This window comes from the organism of the source record quoted next, unplaced genomic scaffold, assembly GCF_019419815.1.
Source record: "Pyrus x bretschneideri cultivar Hongxiangsu unplaced genomic scaffold, Pyrus_bretschneideri_v1 Contig21, whole genome shotgun sequence".
Lineage (NCBI taxonomy): Eukaryota > Viridiplantae > Streptophyta > Magnoliopsida > Rosales > Rosaceae > Pyrus > Pyrus x bretschneideri.
This window is the reverse complement of record NW_025999513.1, coordinates 6250077-6270451: the sequence shown is the minus strand read 5'-3', so window position 1 is coordinate 6270451 and position 20375 is coordinate 6250077. Positions and strand designations below refer to the sequence as shown.

Genomic DNA, 20375 nt, shown 5'->3' with positions numbered 1-20375 from the left:
TTGCCAAATTTAAATTATAATTTCCATTTGCTCGGGGTTGGTTTGTTCATGACAGTTCACCTCACCCAACTCTTCCGATTTATTGGAAAGGGATTTGGTCATACATAAAGTTGTCTCTAAAATTTCATGTGCATTGGAGATAGCCTTAGACAAAATCTAATTTGTGATTTTCGATAATCTTTTTATAAATAATAGTGTTGAATTATGTAAAAGTCGAGGTCCAAAAATTAGCAAAATAAAGTACAATAGAATAGATATTAATAAATTATATTCAACACTAGCAGTGCTCTGAAGAAACCAAGAACTGGTGTGAGCTCGGAATTTGAGTTAAAGTTCACTTTTGGTTTTTTTTTTTTTTTTTTTTTTAATACAACAATACGATACACTAATGGAGGAAAGTTTTTGATTTAATCGCACAATAAAGCCGTCATAATCATGTTGTATAAAACTCGTCATCTACAAATTTCAAACTAAAAAATGTCATCAGGTCACAATATCAAAGATAATTAGCCGCGAATTGCTGGTCTGTTTTCTGAATCTTAACACCTCATTTGCACCAAAAATTGTATTATCAACTAATTTCTTTTTATTATTCTTAAGCTGTAGAATTGTGACTCAAAATTATCGTTATGCCTTCAAAATTGTGACTCAAAGTGATATTTGACTCACAATTCAAAGGGCATAACAAATTAACAAAAATTAAACCTACAAAAATAAAAATACATATATAAACAAGGTGCAACATCTCCATTACAAAACTGCGCAAATCGAAACCCTAACCTCCGTTATGTCAAACAATTTCAAGTGTCGAAAGACCATGATAAGAACGAAATGAATCATATCAAATAATGATAGCACAATGATTACCACAACAAACTTGCATATCAGATTAGCTGCACAGTCGTATTTTGTCCACCACACATATGGAACCTATACCTAGAAAAATTTATCAAAACTCCCCCATCCCCCACTGCAAATTACAAACCAAATCGGGAGAGGTGAAGGCGGGAAAATTGGATGGGGGTCATCAGAAGCCTAAATGATGTACTGTCACATACATTGCTTGAGCAGTCCAGTAAGAAGATGCTCAAACCAGCAACCATGCTATGCAGGAATACTTCACATTAGATTGGGTCGCCCTTAGATCTCCTGTTTCAGAATCACGCCGGTGATCCCTACAGATGATTTAGGTCGATAATGTTCATCTGTATCGACCTCCTCAATTTCCTGAATGGAAAACCGTACACAAAGCACTGTACATTAGATATTATCCAAGTCTAGGCATGATAATAAGTTGCCCAAGATGCACAGAATTTTATACCTGTACCACTTCCTCTCCTTTGATGACCCGTCCGAAGACAATTAGCTTATCATTTAAATCTGGTATTGGTGCAGTTGTGATAACAAGCTCAAATCCTTTGTTGTCTGGTCTAGCCTTCGTAGTTCCAAGCATAAAAGCTTCGTGCTTTGGACTACAGGCTCACACAGGCAGGAATAAGCTATCAGTTTTGCAACACAGGGCCAACAGGGCACACAACCAATATAAAAGATTTATCTATGAAACAAACCTCGTAACAAGTTGACTACGAAGTTTCCCTTTTGATATCCAATCTTCAGCTGCTCCAAGTTCTTGGGAACCACCCCCTTTGATTATATAGTGCTTGATCACATGACTGAAGGGCATCCCCTTGAAGTGTCCCTTTTGACTGCAAAACTAATGCCTTAGAAGTGCCTTGAGAGCGTAACACAATATTGCCCTTACAACCACAAGAACCAGGCAAGTCTATTTCTGGATGCTACTGCTAATCAGAATATTGAAATGATATGTAATCGTCGAAGTTCTGATTTTATTTATATTTAGTGTACCAATAAGACCTATACTTAGGACCTAAATGTAGCCTAGATATAAGTCAACCATGTATCTGCATCACCAAGGCTATAGAAATAACACATAACCTTTAACTTGGTGTGTATTTAATAATCCAAAAAAATATATGAAATGGCTGATAAGAATATCTAGATGATAAATCCCTAAAATGAGAACATTTTTATTAATAGGAAGTTTCGTGTATTGGTAATTTAGTAACAGCTATGTGCTAAGTCACCCCCTGTCCCATAATTTTAACTTTATTCTCTTACACTGTAGAGAAAGAACTTCAAACCGAGAGATGATCTTCGACTACTAAACACTTTTACTCACCATAAGTCAATAAATCTATCCACAACCTCTGGAGAAGCATCCTTGAAAAGTTCCACTGTGATAGGACCCTTTGATGTATTTAGAATCTAAACAATACACAAGGGAGAGGGAGAAGAAAGAGAGTGAATAACTCACAAGATGGAAAGCATAACGAAAACACCAACAGAAAGTATAGGAATGAAACGCCAGCAACTTAAACCAACACAGCAATTCTAATGTATTAAAGTTTCCCAAAACTGAAAGCCATCAGGTTATATCAAGCAAATGCATGACGGCATGCAATGTCCACAACCCAGATACCGTCTGAGAACAGAAATTTGTTGATAAATTTTGCGGCCATAACAAATTTAACCTCCGCACCGACACCACAACCACCCCGCTTCATTAATTCTAGAAATAAAAAATTGCAGGTTCATGCAATGTGACACCGAAGAGCAAATTGGCAGTACATCAAATGTGTTACGAACTTAAGAGACTTACAGCATAACCCGGAAGATCGTCCTTCTTTCCAATCCCATCAAATTTCTAAACAAACAAACAAAAAATCACCAAATTTAGTCAACTACGCATTTACTCATAATTATTTTCCGAACAAGAAGATTAATTAATAATTAATTACACAAATGGAAAATACCCAATTGAAATTAATACCTCTTGATTAGATAACTCCGACCCAGATTGGTCCAGCGACCTATGAGAGCAAATTAGCGCGCAAAACAAATAAGTAGCTGAAATTATCCATAATTAACACTATAATTACTTTCCAAACAAATAAAATAAATTTTTTTTTTTTTTTTTAAATACCAGTTGAAATGTTTACCTTCTGGACCAATAGCGATAAGTAGCGATCAACGACAGGGCGACCAGAGCGATGATTAAATTGCACATAACTATGGTAGTGGTACTGATCCGAGTCGGCCCCTTCTTCTTCTTGCTCTGAATTAACAGCGCCTGGGGCTTTATCCGCGCCATGAGCTTCGAATTTTAACTCTAATCACGAAATCTGCAGGAAAAAAAATTAAAAATTGGATGGTGAATCTTGATCCCCAAATCGATGGGAATCGAAGCCCTAGAAAATGAAGTGGAATTTGAGAAGGTACCTTCGGGATTTGGGGTGTGAATCTGTGATTGAAGATTGACGGCGTGGATTGAGTTGCAGTGAGGTTGAAATGTTTGAATCGGAGAGGGAGAGGGAGAGAGAGAAAGAGTAGACTTTGGTTGGCGGTTCAGTTTTAACCAGTCTGTTCGTATTTTTTTTCCTTTTGTTTTTTTTTTGTTTTTTTTTTTTAGTTTTGTGATTTCAAATGTTTTAAATTGGTGGAAGGAGGTGGAGCCCATTTGAGATTATTCGCCGGAGAAATGAGAACTTAAATCTTCCGTGATTGAAACAGCTTGTTGATTTTTGAGGTTTGGCGTTGGTATAACAATCTCTCTTCAAACTAGTTTGGAATTATTGTGTTTTTATTCAAAACTGATATTGTTGTGATGTAAGAATAATAGATGTGAAAAAAATAAATAAGCGTTGGGTAGATTGTAGTGCAAAGTGTTTTTACAAAAAACGGCACATTAGATTTAGAAAAAATAAACGGGGTAAGATTGTTAATATGAAAGTTTTATTAATTGCTATTCACCCACCTCTTATGAAAAAAAATATATGTTTTTTTTACAAGCATAGATAGAAGTACTTTTACTTTCTGCTGTTTTAGAACCATAATTAAAAATAAAATAAAAAAAAACTTTTTTCCTTTACCGTACACAATTTTAACTTCAATTTTTTTGAAAAACTGATTTCAGAATTCAGCCCTAATGTGAACCGTTGCACCTAATCACCCTACTGAAGACGTTGCCATGTGCTTTGCACTAATAATATCAATTTTTTTTTACTTAGAGAGGAAGGCAGAGGCTACAAATATAGAGAGGTCCATTACTCCATTTCCTCTTCCAAAAAGTCACCACCGTTCACCCAAAAAAAAAAGTCACCGCCGGCCGTGTCCTGCTTGATTGAGAGAGGATCCTATGGAAGTTTCCCCATCAATCAAGGGCTCACATCACAATTTCTTTCCATTTATTAGAGAGATTTTCAAAATACTTGGAATACATTTGGAATACTAAGTGTTATAATACAGGTGATAAATTTTTTTTCAGTAAGTGTCCATCTATTTGTATTATGACACTTAGTGTATCGAGTTGTGTTCTGAACACATAAGTTTCCATTTATAGATCTTCCATTTGTTCAAGAATTGGAGAGAGCTATTTCAAGAAGAAAGCAAGAGGAGCCAAATAACATGTTATTTTGTAAAAACTGCGAACTGGTCCATATTTCTGAATACCAAATTCATTCAATCATTCATTTCTAGATGTAAATTTGCAGTTCCATCTGTTCCATCAACACCTAGAAATGGTCCAATTCATACAGTCAAATAGATACAAACAAAGAAATAGGGAACAATTTCTTCATGCATCGACTATATGTCATCTTTATACCTCGATATTAGTGGACTATTAATATTAGCAAACTTTCTACCACATCACAGTTTAACGTCAATTTTCATGTCAATATTATAAAATATTGTGACAAAAATACGCAGTTACAAAGAGTACGTAGACAGTCCTATTTTGAGAAAGTTTTCTTAGGATTTCTCTTAGTATTATTATTTTGTAAATTGATAGATATGACACCATTCCACCAAACACTTAAAACAGAGTGCAAAAGCCAATTTCATAGGCTTCATAAAACAAACCATTTAAGCTAAACAATAACTCAAATAACCAAACCCCAAAATCTCACAATCTCTCTTAAACAATTCAAAAGTCTCTGAACTTTGATGCAGCAAAATTCTTGACACAAAAACCATCCAATTTTCTTCAAGTTTATCACAAGAACCACTGGTGCACAGCAACTCCCTGATCCCTCAGCCTCCCATACAAAGCAATGCATTCCCAATAAGCTCTCTTGCTCCCACCACTCCTCCCACTCTCCCACCATCCATTGTTGCACTCCAAGAACAACTCATCCACCAGACGGATTGTCCTCTTCCTCATCATCTCCACCACCACTTCTGCTTCCGCTTTCATCACGACATAGTCCTCTTCCCTCACATTGTCTTTCAACCAATCTGAAACGTCGTTTTTAGGGGCGGTTGTACCCTCTTCAGGCTCTACTTCGAGGTTGTAGACCTCGAATCCTTGGTTCTTTTTGGGATAGTTTTGATCGAACCATTCTACCATGCCGTGGTTTTCCTCGTTTAGGTCTACATTGACAAACACTCGGCGGTTGTAAATGTCGAGGGAATCACCCAACAAGTCGGGGAGGAACTTGATCTTGTTTAAGTACTCATTTGACTTGGCCAAAATGTGCCTCGGCGGTTCCAGCAGCACGTCTTCTAGACCTTCTAACACCGTCTTCTTTTCCTCAGTTTCTAATTGGAAAAGCTTCCGGGACGTCACGGGCAAGTCATAAGCCGGACTGATCTTCCTCATTGCCACGAAAGTGGAAGCGTATCGGCGAAGATACACGATCCTGTAATTTGGTTTTGGCCTAAAAGCTTTTGAAGGATCGTTGCTTATTGGAACGGCAACTATGCCGCCAATCTTCAGAATGCGATCCGCAAATTTAGCATCGGCCAAGTTGAATGCGAAAATGAAATCCATAGACTCGTCCAAGAACGAGCTCTTTCGCACCAAATCTGAACCTACAACGAAATCAAATCCATTGAAATCAAAAGGGTGAAGCTTTTGAATCGCACCGGCATTGCCAGGAGTCACAATGAGAGATGCATCACCCTTTCTGCGGAGGCCTTCGCCGGCCAAATCACGAAAAAGCAGACCCAACTGCTCGAAATTGAAATTTTTGGGTTCGATATTCGAATCCAAATGGGAAACATTTAATCCCCTCAGAAGTGTCCCAATGCAGGGCAGTGTGAGAATAACCAAACCCAGAAAAACGGAGCGCGAAATAATCCGCAATACCTTGGAATCTGGAAGATTGATGACAAAGTAAGTCTGGGATTCCAATTCCATCCGTCCACCATGAAGGTGCTTCACCTTGTTATGATCCTTGGCTGCAAACCCGCCAGCCAATTCCATTTACTCGGTTAATTTTCAACACTTTTGGCACCGAAAATCCTCGAAAAGCTCAGCGAAAGCGATCGGATCGAAGAACAGCTCCAAAAGCCGATTTGGGGAGTACCCAGGCGCGAAAATGTTTGACAGATTGCGAATTTGCAACGTTTGTCACAAAGGAATCGAAGGTAAAAATACAACAGCGAAGAACATGATGGGATTTAGCGGGCGCAGAACCTGGCGGCGGTGTGATTAGCACCCACGAGGGCCACGAAGGAGTTTTTACACCATAGAAGTAACAGCTGCCTCATCCTCTCAACCTCCATTGTCGTCTTCTCTATCATAAACTCACTCTCTCTCTCCTCGGTTCTCTCTCTTGGATTTTTCACAAACCTGTGGGATATTGGCGTTTCAGAATCTTACCCAGATGCTATTTTGCGAAGGATCGTCATCTGAAAGCCAGCCGACCGGAGCGGTGGATTACGACGGGAGAGACGGAGAGAGAGAGAAAGGCAGAGACTTTGGGGAGTTTGTGAAGGAAAAGGGAGAGCTTTCTGGATTTGTGATATGATTGATGGGGCTGGAATTTGGGCGATGGGAATGGAAAAAAGGAGGCTTATTTATAAACGGAATTGAAAAATATGGGGAGAAATGTGAATTAGCATTACCGTAGGAGTAGTAAGCAAATTGCTATTTTTGCGATTTCTGTGTTTGGGCCGCGTTCGGCCCACCTAAATCTAGAAAAGTGGGAATGGGTGAGGGATATATTGGGATGGTTGGGGAAGAAGGTATTGGGATGGTTGGGACAGAAGACGTTGTTGGTGGATAAATATAGTTTCTTAGGTTGGCACTTGACATGGTTGTTGTGGGTTTGTTTTCTTATTTAGGTCATACTCAGTAATGAGTTGTTTTGTGATGGGGAGGCAAGGTTTGTGAGTTGGTGAATGTCATCTTTATGTGGATTGTGTGTTCCAAGATTTGGTTGCATGGATTAGACATTTGCAAGTGGGAGTTTGTAGTTGTGGGGTTAGTTCACTCTTGGAGTTGACTTAAGTAGCGAGGGAGGGTGAGCGGTGAGTTAGAATTATGACAGGTCTAGAGATAAGACCGAATTAATTAAAAAATTTCCACCTAATTTATAGTTATGATCTCAAAAAGAAACTCAAATATTGTAATGTGCGCTAATGTGTATATGATATGTAAAATACATTCAAAATAACATATGAGTCAAGCCATATTTGTCTTAGCATGTGTGATCACTAAGGTTCACACGTAAGATAATTTGTTTTAATATCATAAAAAGAAGTTGATAATCTCTACATTATCACACAAACCACATGAAAAAAAAGGGAGGAAAACAACAAAAGAGAAAACAAATTATAAAATAGGTAGCTAGAATAGCATATAAGAATGCAGGAAGAGGCACTTGTGGCAACAAGCCCTATATATTCAAGAAAGTTCATTCACTGAGGATTGTTTTCCACTTCATCTGATAACAAACTTTCTTCTTTCAAAGCAAGAAAACATGGTTGAAAATGCAGATCAAAAAAAGGTTCTAATAATAATGGAATTCAGTGAAGACATAGACGGAAATCTCTGATAAAGGGTGACCCCAAGCCAGTAAGGCTCCCTACTTTGCGAGGGTCGGGAGGAACGTTTATCATAAACAACATTGCCCTTGCTTTGCAAAGATGTTATTTCCAGGACTCAAACCCATGATATTTCCGTTATGCCAAATCTTGCCCCGTGGGAACCTCTTCTATTTTGCCAAAACCAAACAATATGGAAACCTTTTCATATTTCACAATCATTAATCCTTTTTTATCTCTCTTCCAATAAGCATTTGCATGATCTCTATACTTCTTTGAGCTACTTTTTTATACAATAGTCCCTTGTCCCCCTCCAAGGGCTGGTTAATGCAAGTGGTCATTGCATTGCTGTGCAGCCTATACCGTTAACATGTAAGAAAATTGCCAGCAGGTAGCAGAGTTGCTGGAAAACTGAGGAGCTTGTTGGCGTGGTTCGAGGATGCACAGAGCATGTAGAGACTGGCTCCGGGCAAGATACACGACCCAAACCCCAAAACTCTAAGCACAAGACCAAAACCCCAAACCGAACCTCAAATCCCAAACCACAACATACAAAATCAGGTGCCCGCGCCCAAGACCGATCATTGTTTGGAAAAAGGGTAATGATTTACGCACTCTCAGTTTTCCCTCTCCGGTCTTGTTCTTGGACTTGGACGATGATTTAATTTATTCATTCTTAGGGCCGAAAACAAGGGGAGAATGCGGAAGGAGAAAAAAATAGTACGAGGTCCCTATAAAATACGCATTTGTCAAGAGTACACCCTTTAAGTCTGCATTACAATCAAAACTCATTGTTCTTTTTCTGTATTTGTCCTGCTACCAAATTAGAACCCAACAAAACAAAAGAGGAAGCAACTAGGTTCATGCTCTGTGATTAAGAGAGATTCCAACGGGAAGCCAAAACCCAAAATATCTCGTAATTCGGTTAACCCATGAAAATGTTCCAGCACTAATGTGCCAAGCTCAGTCATCTCTTCTCTTATTGTTACCAGGAGAGTTTTGCTCCCTAAGGATCTTTAGAACATTAACCAATGCTCGCAAGCGGTCCCAAATGTTCATGCCATAGAGTGCTTCAACAAGTGATTCCTGGAAATCAAAGCCATTCTCTGCAACGGGATACTGTGGTTGGCCAAGTAGGAAAATCAGTCAGATTTGGGGTTTCAATGTATGTGTGTGTGTGTGTGTGAGAGAGAGGGAGGGGGAGAGGAGAGGGCCAAAGAGATGACAATACAGTTCGGTTTTGTTATCTGACCTGAATAGGCTTTGGTATCTTGGTCTTAATGTATGGCCACCATCTATCCTCGACAACTGATTTTACAAGACAACATGCTCGCAATCCTTCTACACCAGCAAACCTTCCAAATCCACTGTCTTTCACACCACCAAATGGCAGGGACTGCAAATTCACGAAAGTAAGAGACATCTTTAGTTCATTGGATTAACAATGTCATCATGTCGAACAAAATAATAACGAGCTGTGCTGCAACAAGGATACTTGTTATGCTTCAACTTAAGGGATCTCTGATAAATGACAACAAAAAAATCCATCTTCAGTCAAAAACGAAAGAATAAGGAAGAAAACTGAAACAATAACAACTACCAGCTGATAACATATTTACCTGACACATGTACGTTGATGCAAAATCATTGATTGCAGCAACTCCACAGTGTATTTGGGAAGCTATCTCTTTTGCACGACGCTGGCTGCCAGAAAAAACAGCACAGCCGAGACCATATTTTGAATCATTAGCAAGCTTGACAGCCTCTTCATCAGTGCTAAATTTCATTAATGGCATGATTGGTCCAAATGCCTGCAAAATTGTAGAAAGCATTTCTCCATGTAACTAATTGGATATTAAAGGTGTATATGGAAATGCTAGAAAACACATGAATTTGGATACCTCCTCTTGCATCAGCTTCATTGTGTGATTTACATTTTCAATCACAGTAGGTGGGAAAAATTGATCAACTGCGCCTTCACCTATATGGCCAACACTTCCCCGAACAACAAACTTTGCTCCTTTGTCTAAGGCATCATTTACAAGGTATTGAAGCCTTTCAGAGTGCTCTTGCAAACATATAGCTCCCATATCATATCTTCCAGTAAGTGGTGGACCCTACAAAAGAAGATAAACTGACAGAATGAGGAGTTTGAATATTAAGTTCTTATAAATGCACAACTCTTATTGAATCCATGTTTAAGTATACGTTGTATAACTATCTCCACAGAACTAGCTGGATAATTTTTCATTAATTTTTCCCGACCATTCCAGCCAATGTGATTATGAACCAGGGAAGGCAAGTCTGCATCTGGCTGACATTGTAACTAAAAGAATATGTAGTGCATATAAATGCTCACTGTAAAATCAAACTTCACTGAAATCACGACAAAGAAAAAAAGTTGTAAGACAACCTAAAGATTCAGCTTCGGGACAAAACATGTTGATAGGGACATACTTACAGCAGAAACAGATTTTACAATCTTGGAAACTTGACTGACAAATGAAGAATAAATCTTCTCATGAACATAAAATCTCTCAGCCCCAGCACAGTTCTGTCCACTTGACTGAAGAACAGCTCTCACAGCAATTTGGGAAACCTAAATTGAGTAGTTAGGTAAATATGGTGTTCAGGAATATAAAAAATTATAATCCAAAATATCCTTCATATTAAATTTCCATGTCTGATAAACATCATGAGGGTAGGAAAAAAATCATACATGTTCCACATCTACGTCTTCACAAACAATGAATGCATCTTTCCCACCAAGTTCAAGTGTAACTGGGGTAAGATTCTCAGCAGCACTTTTCATTATCTGCAGAAATAGCAGAAGTGAAAGTTGGAAGTGAGAAGCCCGCTCGAGGAATTAAACAAGAACAAGAAATCCATCCAATCAGGCAAAAGAAGATCATACCATCTTACCCACACCAGGCGATCCAACAAATATTATCTTGTCAACAGAAGACACCAGTGCTTCTCCAGTTTCAGCAAACCTAGTGAGGAAGAAAAGGTTAAATCATAAGGAGACAGTTAAACAAGACGAGAGAAAGAAACAACCGCCACCCCAACCAAAAATGGAAAATCAATACCCTGTTACAACGTCAACTAAATTTTCAGGTGCTCCTACAGCAGCAAGGGCTGACTGGATTATTCGGAGGTAGAAACAACCAGACCAGCTTGCATGTTCTGAAACCTGCAATTACAAGCATATGGTTCTCTGTCAAATTAACAAATAATCTTCAGTGCAAATAATTAGAAGATAAACTATGTCTATCTACTTTTCTCACGAGCCACTTTCTAAGGATATATAGCCTAAATCCCCAGCAACTAATAATAGCTAACACAGATATGCGATGTTTAGACAGCCACCAAGTCAAATGGAATAAGGTATTACGGATATAGAGACAAGTGCAGATAGTGATTAATTAAAATAACAGTGGACATTCTAACAATAACTACCTTAATCACAATGCTGTTTCCAGAAAACACCGCCGCCAACATTGGATTAAAAATATTATGAAAAGGATAATTCCATGACACAATAGCACCAACGACTCCAAGGGGATGAAATTCCACTTTGGATCTCTTGTGAAGCATTGACCTTCCGCAACATCTGAAAATTTTGTCACGAACAATAATCACAATACAGTGCATTTATATGTCCATTGGTGGAAGTGAATCTCCGTTGCCTAAAAACCGTTAAAAAAACTCCTTATATGGGTTAAAAAGAAGAAAAAAAAATTGGATAGAAATGGTAAAATTGATACGAAGAAGGTGCATATCCGAAAAAGAGTACAGTATAAAAACTAAACATAAATATAAAAATCTGGAAGGTAGTGGTACAGGTATCATTCAAGTCCGCAAACATCACGAAACATATATCAGTGATACTGCAATTGAACAAACCATGATGAAGATGGCCAACAAGGTATTTACCACAGCAGACAGTTATGTTACTCAAATTAACAGAGATCAGATAAGATATAGAAAATGTAAACAAAGCAGAAGAAAAATACCGGTATTCAGGCTTTAGCCAACGCTCACCCTCTGAAAGGAGCCAAGTGATCTTCTCACATGTTGTCATTATCTCCCCTAGAGAGGCATCCACCATTGTCTTTCCCGTATCACGTGAAGATATTCTAATCAAAATTTTATATATGTAAGTACACAAACTAATCTCGATTAATAGTCTACCACAATAAAAAGACACTAAATGAGAAACCCATGTAAATAGAGTATCACCTATTTATAATTTCATACGGAAAGATAGTGCATCACATATTTATATGTTCTCATTATTTCATAAACTTGTCTACATAATACTTCAGATGAGAGAGAGGTTTGAATAGAGTACTTACTCACATATAAGCTCTTGGTGTTCAATAATATACTTGAGAAGAATCCGGAGAAACTGGCGTCTTTGCTTGAAGCTACTCTTTGCCCATACTTTTTGTGCCTTTCTTGCTTGAGCTACACGCTCCTTGACCTGACATTTACAAAGCAGAATATCCCAACAGTTGTAATATTCTTATCTCCACCAATTTTCTCACTTGAACTTAGTTTGTGAATCCAAAATCAGGCACCATGTATGCAGGCACAGACTCAAGCTCATCACTTAATACCGAACAGAACAATAATCTACCCGTTTAGAATTCAGGAAAGAGGAGTACAATATTGGAACTCCCTACGCATTCAATTCACCAATCCCCAAATCCAAGCATGCATAACATGTCTCACCTCAACGGGTGTCAGTGCAGGGAAATATCCCAAGTATTTCATGGTTGCAGGCTCATAGCACTGAACCTTGGTCTCTGCTTGTGGTGTCCTTCCCCTCGGAGGTACCTGCACCGTAAAACCCCAATAAGAGGTACCCAATTGAGTGCTTGACACAATCACATTGACTACAACTCAGGCGACAAGAACAAGTGCAAAGTGAAACAGATTTGAATGCAATTATAAGCCATTTAATTACTTCCAAAACTATAATTAGATCAGATTAAGCGATAAATGCGAAGAAACTAACTACAATAATGAACTGGAGAGAAATGCTTACAAAGATTACAAATTGTAGTAACAATTACAATCAAGGGAGCCAAAAAGCTTAGAGAAACTCACGTATATGAAACTGTTCTCCTGCGTCTGATTCCCATCATCCAACACTGCCATTGATCAAACCACGCCCAATCAATCAATCAATCAATCAATCAATCAATACAATCGGGAGAGAGAGAGAGAGAGAGAGGAGAGAGAGGGGTAGCAGCATACCATCAGAAGCATCGACTTCGATAGAAGGCACATTGGGGGGAATGAGCATCAAGAGGAACCTACAAACGGCGTAAGCGAATCCGAGGACGAAGAGAGCCCACCAAAACGCCATCGTTTCGAAACAGAATACAAATCAAACGCCCTTACGCTGCAGAGAGAGAAGAAGACTGGAACAAAAAGTTGCAGTTGCGTTTTTCGGTTACGAAGAAAACAAAACGAAAACAGAAAGGAAAAAAAAAAAAAAAAACCAAAAAAGCGACGGAGGAGTCGGCTTTGGAATTGGATCGAGCTTACTTGTTTACTGGGGCTCCTCTTCCACTTTCTTCGCCGGGAAATTTGAGATGGACGGCTACGATGGCATCTTTGATCTGGTCAGGTAACCTCTGTGAGGTAGAGAGAGTGAGGACCGAGAGAAAGGAGCGAGGGGGGAATGTTACTGTGTATCCTGTAAATCACGTGTTAACCCGGTATGCCACGTGAGGTACTGGATTTTACTCTTATTACCCCCCGTTTACTTCCTCTACCACCCACGATTTGGAAATTAAGAGAATATTATTTCCCAACAATCTACCATTAAAAAGACCCGAAAGAAATTTATCATAATATTTTTCTGAATTTTTTTATGATAATATTAAAGTTGTGATTCTACACATATATCGTGCACTTAATAGTGCAACACAGTTAGATTCGTTAGTCGATAGTTTCAGCAAAATTCAAACATATTAGAAGGACTGCATGGAAGAGGGAGATGTTGTGTGGCTAAAGAAAGATCGAGAGAAGGGTAGTAATGGTTGAGATCTTTTGGGGTTTTCAGTGTGGGTGGTATAGGGGACTTGGCGGTGGGGGGTTGGGGAGGGGTAAAGATTGGGCTGGTTGGGGTTTGGAGAGATGGGGTGGCTGGAGTTTCCTAGTACAAAAATCCATTTTTAATTTTTGTTTTTTTTCATTTTGGGGAGAAAGACATTGTTGGGCACATTCAAAATTTCAACACAAAAAATAATAAGTTTGGTGTAGAAGGACCACTTAGTACTACGATCTAGTTGTATTTCTCTTCATTTGTACCTAAAAGGTTTTAGTTCAATTCTTGCTAAATGACATGCCCCAACCCCGATAACCTCAAATATTAGGGTAGGCACGTGCTGGCCGACACCCCAGGGTGACGAAGCCATTTTAAACATGCATACAAGTAAAAGATATGCAATTAAAATGTAAAATACCATAGCAAGAACGTGTTTAGAGTATACAACTACTAAGAATAATGTAGAAGAATTACTAGAAAAATATACGAACAAAGGAATGATACTATATTGAGAAGACTCGAGAATATGCAAAAGTGTCCTGAAGCCAGGATCATGTGCCTCGATCCTAACTCCTGAGGGGTGCAAAACCAAAAAAGGTGAGTGGACCAAAGTTTATAATAATACTAATAATAGGAAAAACATTTTCTTTATGAACATAATAACCCCCTGTTTCAAAAACATATATAATACTAGATAATAGATTTTCTAAAAAACCCTAGAATGCCTTGAAAACGTTTATAAAAACAGTATGCGCAAAACCATGCTCAAAAATGTCGGAAACGTAGCCCAAAGGCAAATCGGTAAATCTCATTAGTCAAGTACTCAACTAGGGGTATCATAGTGAAGGCAGTATCTATCCATCACCCGAAGGTGAAGCTGTATAACCTGTTCATCACCTAAAGGTGAAGCTGAATAATCTGTCCATCACCCGTAAGTGAAGCTGAATCAAATAGCATAACATTTACACCAACACTAACTGTGGCTAGTGAAGTTGTCTGACACCGCTTTCAGCAATGAAGCTAGGGGTATAATATATATCATAACTCACTCATCCATCATCTGTGTCCTATGGCCATAGATATAATACCCGTGGTGTGCAGATGTGCCGTATAGAGGTAGGCAAACGGTTCCTGGATCTAGGGGGCAGGCCGATTCCTTGCGGTTCGGGGTGGGTCCAAAAATTACAAATACAAAATGGGGCGGGGTGGGTCAGTTCTAAAAATTGGAAAAAGGGCCCCAAGCCCGAACCGTTCATTGCATCTATGATTTACCCTATATTATTACCCATTTATCGTAACTCTCCTTTCACCCTCTCTCTATCCCATCTCCACTCTTCTCCCTCGATCTCTCCTCCCTCTCGATCTCTCTTGATCACCTCTCTCTCGATCTCCTCCCTCTCAATCTCCTCTCATAGCGGTGGCAGTGGAGGCGGATTTCATAAAGTGCAAGCAGAGACCTATAATCCAATTAGGAACTCGATTATTTGCTCCAATGAAAATCCCACTGAAGCAGAAGGCCATGTTGCTATTAATTTCACATAAGGTGTTCCTTTTGCTTCGGACTACTATTTTTCCTTTAAATTTTTTTACTTTTGAAATTGTTTGTGATAATTTTTGTTGGGTGTAGCTGCGCTGCTTCTTCAAGGTTCGGTCCTCCAAAAAGGGGTTGGTGGTGTTTCTTTCCCCTCCATTTTAATTAAATTTATATAATTTGAATATTTTGCTTCGTGGTGTTGGTATTTTTTTTAAAGTTTATGATATTATTTCTGTAGAGATTTGTTCTTTGTGGATATGCACCCAGATATGTGCATTTGTGTGTGTGATTTTTTTTTCCTGGAGCGATTTGAGGATGTTGAGGAAGGCGACGAGGTCCTGGAGCGATTTGAGTCTGTGTGGGGGACGAACAAGTTGAATCGCTTGAAAACGGCGCGGCAGCAGATGAGGGTCTTGCTATCGGAGACCGAGTTAAACATCAAGAGGAAGATCGGGAGGATTCACGAATCTGGGAGGTGATCAAAACCGGGAAAAAAAAAAAGTAAGAGGACCTGTGGACCCGTCCCGAACCAGCCTGTTTGAAATGAACCTGGTTAGGTCCGATTCCAGATAGGAAGATCGGGAGGATTCGCGAGTCCGGGAGGCGATCAAGACCGGAAAAAAAAAAAAAAAAAAAAAAAAAGTAAGAGGACCTATGGACCCGTCCCGAACCAGCCCGTTTGAAATGGGCCTGGTTAGGTTCGGTTCCAGTGATCAGATTTACAATACCCGGCTTAGCCCGTCCCATTTCCTATTCAAGCGGGTCAGGTTCGGTCCCTCTAAATTTGGGCCCGGCCCGTGCCCACCCCTAGTGCCGTATTATAACCCATTAGGTAACATAAACATATCTCAAATTATCGCATCAAAATATCGAAGCTCAAAAGCTCAACCCTCGTTTCATAAATCATATAAAACCGTGAAAGCTATCCAACTCAAATCATTCTCATAAATCACATTCAATAATATTTCATAAATCCGTAATATTTCATAGGGCATAAAAACAATAGTCGTAAACCTTTTCTAAGTGTAAAACCAATAGTTTATAACGTTTCCATAAAATATAAATCATATTCAAATCATGAAGTATGCCATGCATGCTAGGTAATATTTATAAAAATATATAGGTTAAGAAGGGGTCCACTCACTGATTTTATTGCCTGAGAACCGTTCGAACTAGTGATGATGAGGTCGCTTCCTGCCAACGCGCCTAAACACAATTAAGTACCTTTTAGTAAAACTCTACTAAAATATTAGAATTTGGGGAAATAGATGACCGATTCGGATTTCGCACGTTGAGGAACCTCAGGTTTTTCCTCCATGCGCCGCCGCGTGTGGCGGTCGGCCTCCCCGACTCGCCAGAAAATCCAACTATTCCAAAAATTCTCAAATTTTACAGGAAAAAAGATCTCGATGAGAGGAACAACTTTCATACCTGTGTCTAAGGCCAATTTGGCCTGGAAATGCCTCAATTTCACTCAAACGCGTTGGAACCTTAGATTTAGGTGTGCTTTAATTCAACTCCTTTGGTGCTCCACTGCCTCTATGGTTGGTTGGGGTTTGCTCCTGGGTTCAATGAGAGTTTAATGGTGGTAGAGATTGAAGGAATTTACTTCAAAAATTGGCGGATTGCCACCAAGAACACCATGGTGACGTTGGTGCCATTCCCATGAAACCCAGACCAAAAATCGTCGGTTTTTGGGGTGGAACTTGAAGAAGAAGGGTTGTGGAGTTGATTCTAGGTGGTGGTGCAGCATGATTCGCCGGAAAAATTGCCTGAATGGCGTCGGAAAACATGGGTGCCGCTCAGTGGCGGATTCAGGATTTTAAACTCGGGGGGTCCTAATTATAAAGGTCAAAAAATTTATAGACAAAAATAACATTGAAAATTTAAATATAATACATTTTCATTCAAAAATCATATGCAAAACAATATTACAAATTATAAAATCATAATTCAAGCGTCCATTACGAGATTTCATAAGTTACTAGAGAGTACCTAAGTTATTGATTATCGAACTACTAAATTTAAAACACCGGTCAAATAAAACTCTCCCCAAACTCCCACTATCTTTCTAACCAAACACACAATTTTTCTCTTTTACTAGTTTTCAAACATCCACCTTTTATCTCACTAAGAACAAAGCTGCCATACCTCCACCAACTGCCTCCCTCCCCATTCTCCCGAAGCCATGGCAACTCCACCCCCAAATTTTACCAACCCATGACAGATCATATCCATCTTACTAACCTTATGAAGGAAATTTCACCCATCAGAAAAATTACTAAGATGGTTGAAATAATTTAGGGAAATTTGGGCTTATGTACTACCCCCCCGGGGGAAGACGACAGAGAAAGGTTGGAAGAGTAGTGGGTGGCACCGACGGATGAGACCATGGCAGAAGCAAGGAGGAAAAAGGCAGGAAGGGTCCCTATTTTCTTTCTTCTCCATGCGCGGTCATCTTCTTCGAGAAAAAGACAGCCACTGCAACTTGTAACCTACAACCTGCACATACCTCATGCTCAAGTACGAGGGGTCCCCGAAAAATTTATAGCAGCGATTTAGGATGGCCGATAGGTCCTAGAACCTCCCAGGTTCCTATGTGGATCCACCCTTGGTGCCGCTGGGTCTGGTACGGGTCAAGGGGAACCCGGCGGGTTCCTCTCTTTCTCCTCTTCTCTCCTTTCTCCCCTCTCCTATTGGTTGATTCTCTCTTTTCTCTCCATTATCTTCCATCTCCACCGCCCATCTTTTCTTTCCTTTAATTTGGGCCACATGTGGCTTTCCAGATTTTGCTCCAAAAATCTAGAGCCTTTAGAAAATATTCAATTTATTAAAATGCCCCCGACTTTAAATGTTAATATCTCATTTGTTATAACTCTAAATCATGTTCCGTTTGCACCCACGCGTTCGTAGCGACGAGTACTACAAGATTACGCTAAGAAAATGAACTTTATGTGACACGACAAGGCGTTCAACATAAGTCAACGTATTTACCTTGAAAGGCATTTTCGTACATTGACATGTTAAAATTATAAAAATTATAATTTTTGGGGATGGGTCGTTACACTAAAAAAAAATTTGAACCATATTATTGTTAGCCCATTGTGAGGCTAAGCCCACCCTTCCCCTTAGTGTAGATAATATTGTTTGTTAAAAAAAAAAAAAAGTGTAGAATAAGGATAAATAGATCTAAATAAAAATTTTCGTTCATTTTTGCTCACCCTCTAACTCAAAGTAATCCCTTCCATAATCGTGTGACGTGTAAAACACCAATTATAATTAGTTTATACTTTCTATAATATCTTCATATTAAATATTTGATTGGAATCTTATCATCCATCTTCTTCCCCCTCATATCGGCTACATCATCAACAACTCCAATAAAAAGTGTGATATCATACGAGACTTCATATAATTTTCTTCGGCTACCAAAGATTATACATCGTTTGGTGGCTAGATAAGATAAGTTGTGATCAAGCAAAATAGATTTGTTGTTTGTTGACAGTACCAGACATGATTGGTTATGAGACCACAATAGAGTGGGCTACCTAACATATCTTTATACTTGAGTTACAAGTCATGTCTTACATGTTCATGTCAACTCAATCTGATCCCTAAGGTCTAATTTCTTCCAACCCACCAAACGGGTCGGACTCGTTTAGTGGGTTGAAGAGATTGGGCCTTAAAGATAAGATTGAATTAGCATAGATTGGTTAGGCTTTGTAAGACATGACTTGTAACTCAAGTATAAAAATAAGTTATATAACTCATTCTATTGTGAACTCATAACTCATATTGTCCAGCTTACATTTTGACACAACAAAACAGTAGGTTAAACTCAAGTCTATTTTAATTGGTTACAATCTATTGCAACTAGCCCACCATACAGGGGCAAGGAATCGAAGGATAAACCTACTTACGTTTTTATTTTGTTAATTGTTTACCATATAATCTATTCAAGTGTATATCCATATAGTATGTGATCTTTTTCCAATGTGTTGTTGCTTCTTTGAATTTGCGAATCTTTTGTTTTGTTTCTTCTATGGTTCGAGTTGTGGATGATGTAGCCGATGGAGGAGGAAGAGAAATGATATATTAAAGATTCCAACCAAATATTTAATAAGAAGATATATACAAAGTATTTATGGTAAGTTTTCTATCCAATTAATCATATGAAATAATTAAAGAGTGTAGAGTAATCATGGTCGTTGTTTTAGACACGTGACACGACTCTAGAGGGAGGTAATGGTTACTTTGAGTTAGAAGGGGTGGGCAAAAATAGACTCTTATTAAATACCAACCAAACAAGTTTTTTTTTTTGCGGTTAGAGCTTGGTTATTGAATCATTGATTTAGAATTTAAAGGTACAAATTTCTAGTGTACACTATAGAATACTACAAAGTATATTAGAAAATTCATCAACCAAATTATCAAATCAGAACATTTTCAAAATGTCAAGACTTAAACGGACAAGGTCGCAAAAATAACTAAGAACCTCACATCATCAAAATCTAGCATTATATATGTTCATAGATCATAATTATGACTACAACTACAAATCAAAGTCTCGTCCTCATAGCACACACTGCGTCTAACCAAGAAAAACATGTAAAATAAGTAACGAATATGAAGAAGATTTAGTCTCTAGCGATCTAACTGCACATAATAATGAATAAGAGTCATGATTTGAAAAATATGACCAAAAGTGAGTTGAAGTGAAAATTTTCAAGTTAATGAAAGAAAAAAAAAAGAAAAAAAAAGCCTCCTATTAAGGCCTAATTAGGATGTCTAAAGTCCCAAATGAAAATGAATTTGGTTAAGTCTGCAGGCAGGTATTGTGGTAGCAAGTTAGGACTAACTATCTTAATTAATTAATAATTAACAGTTTAAGCTTAAACACATGAAACACATGGCCATAAGGTTCCG

At 38.6% G+C, this 20375-nt stretch overlaps 3 protein-coding genes across 4 annotated transcripts; all 3 read right to left on the bottom strand.

Moving 5' to 3' along the window:
* Positions 1 to 706: 706 nt before the first annotated feature.
* LOC125477299 (peptidyl-prolyl cis-trans isomerase CYP21-4-like) lies at positions 707 to 3482 on the bottom strand. The gene is made up of 8 exons (XM_048584261.1): positions 3301 to 3482; positions 3021 to 3203; positions 2852 to 2891; positions 2681 to 2725; positions 2201 to 2286; positions 1569 to 1706; positions 1322 to 1472; positions 707 to 1227 (listed from the first exon to the last, which is right to left on the bottom strand). Exons 2-8 carry the CDS (start codon positions 3170 to 3172, stop codon positions 1141 to 1143), a joined length of 699 nt encoding a protein of 232 aa, XP_048440218.1. The 5' UTR covers positions 3173 to 3203; positions 3301 to 3482; the 3' UTR covers positions 707 to 1140.
* A 1420-nt stretch (positions 3483 to 4902) lies between these two features.
* LOC125477480 lies at positions 4903 to 6881 on the bottom strand. The gene has a single exon (XM_048584633.1). It carries the CDS (start codon positions 6284 to 6286, stop codon positions 5075 to 5077), a length of 1212 nt encoding a protein of 403 aa, XP_048440590.1. The 5' UTR covers positions 6287 to 6881; the 3' UTR covers positions 4903 to 5074.
* Positions 6882 to 8559: 1678 nt separating this feature from the next.
* Positions 8560 to 13570, bottom strand: LOC103959308 (aldehyde dehydrogenase 22A1). Of its 2 annotated transcripts, none has more exons than XM_009371658.3 (15): positions 13411 to 13570; positions 13117 to 13283; positions 12967 to 13010; positions 12589 to 12693; positions 12210 to 12337; positions 11868 to 11990; positions 11311 to 11464; positions 10941 to 11044; positions 10766 to 10844; positions 10571 to 10666; positions 10313 to 10450; positions 9753 to 9968; positions 9471 to 9662; positions 9104 to 9247; positions 8560 to 8970 (listed from the first exon to the last, which is right to left on the bottom strand). In XM_009371658.3, the coding sequence occupies exons 2-15, from the start codon at positions 13226 to 13228 to the stop codon at positions 8815 to 8817; spliced, it is 1791 nt and encodes a 596-aa protein (XP_009369933.2). In that variant the 5' UTR covers positions 13229 to 13283; positions 13411 to 13570; the 3' UTR covers positions 8560 to 8814. The 2 variants fall into 2 exon arrangements, with proteins under 2 accessions (XP_009369933.2, XP_009369934.2); XM_009371659.3 differs by having other exon boundaries at positions 13117 to 13264; positions 13411 to 13564.
* Between the last annotated feature and the right edge of the window lie 6805 nt (positions 13571 to 20375).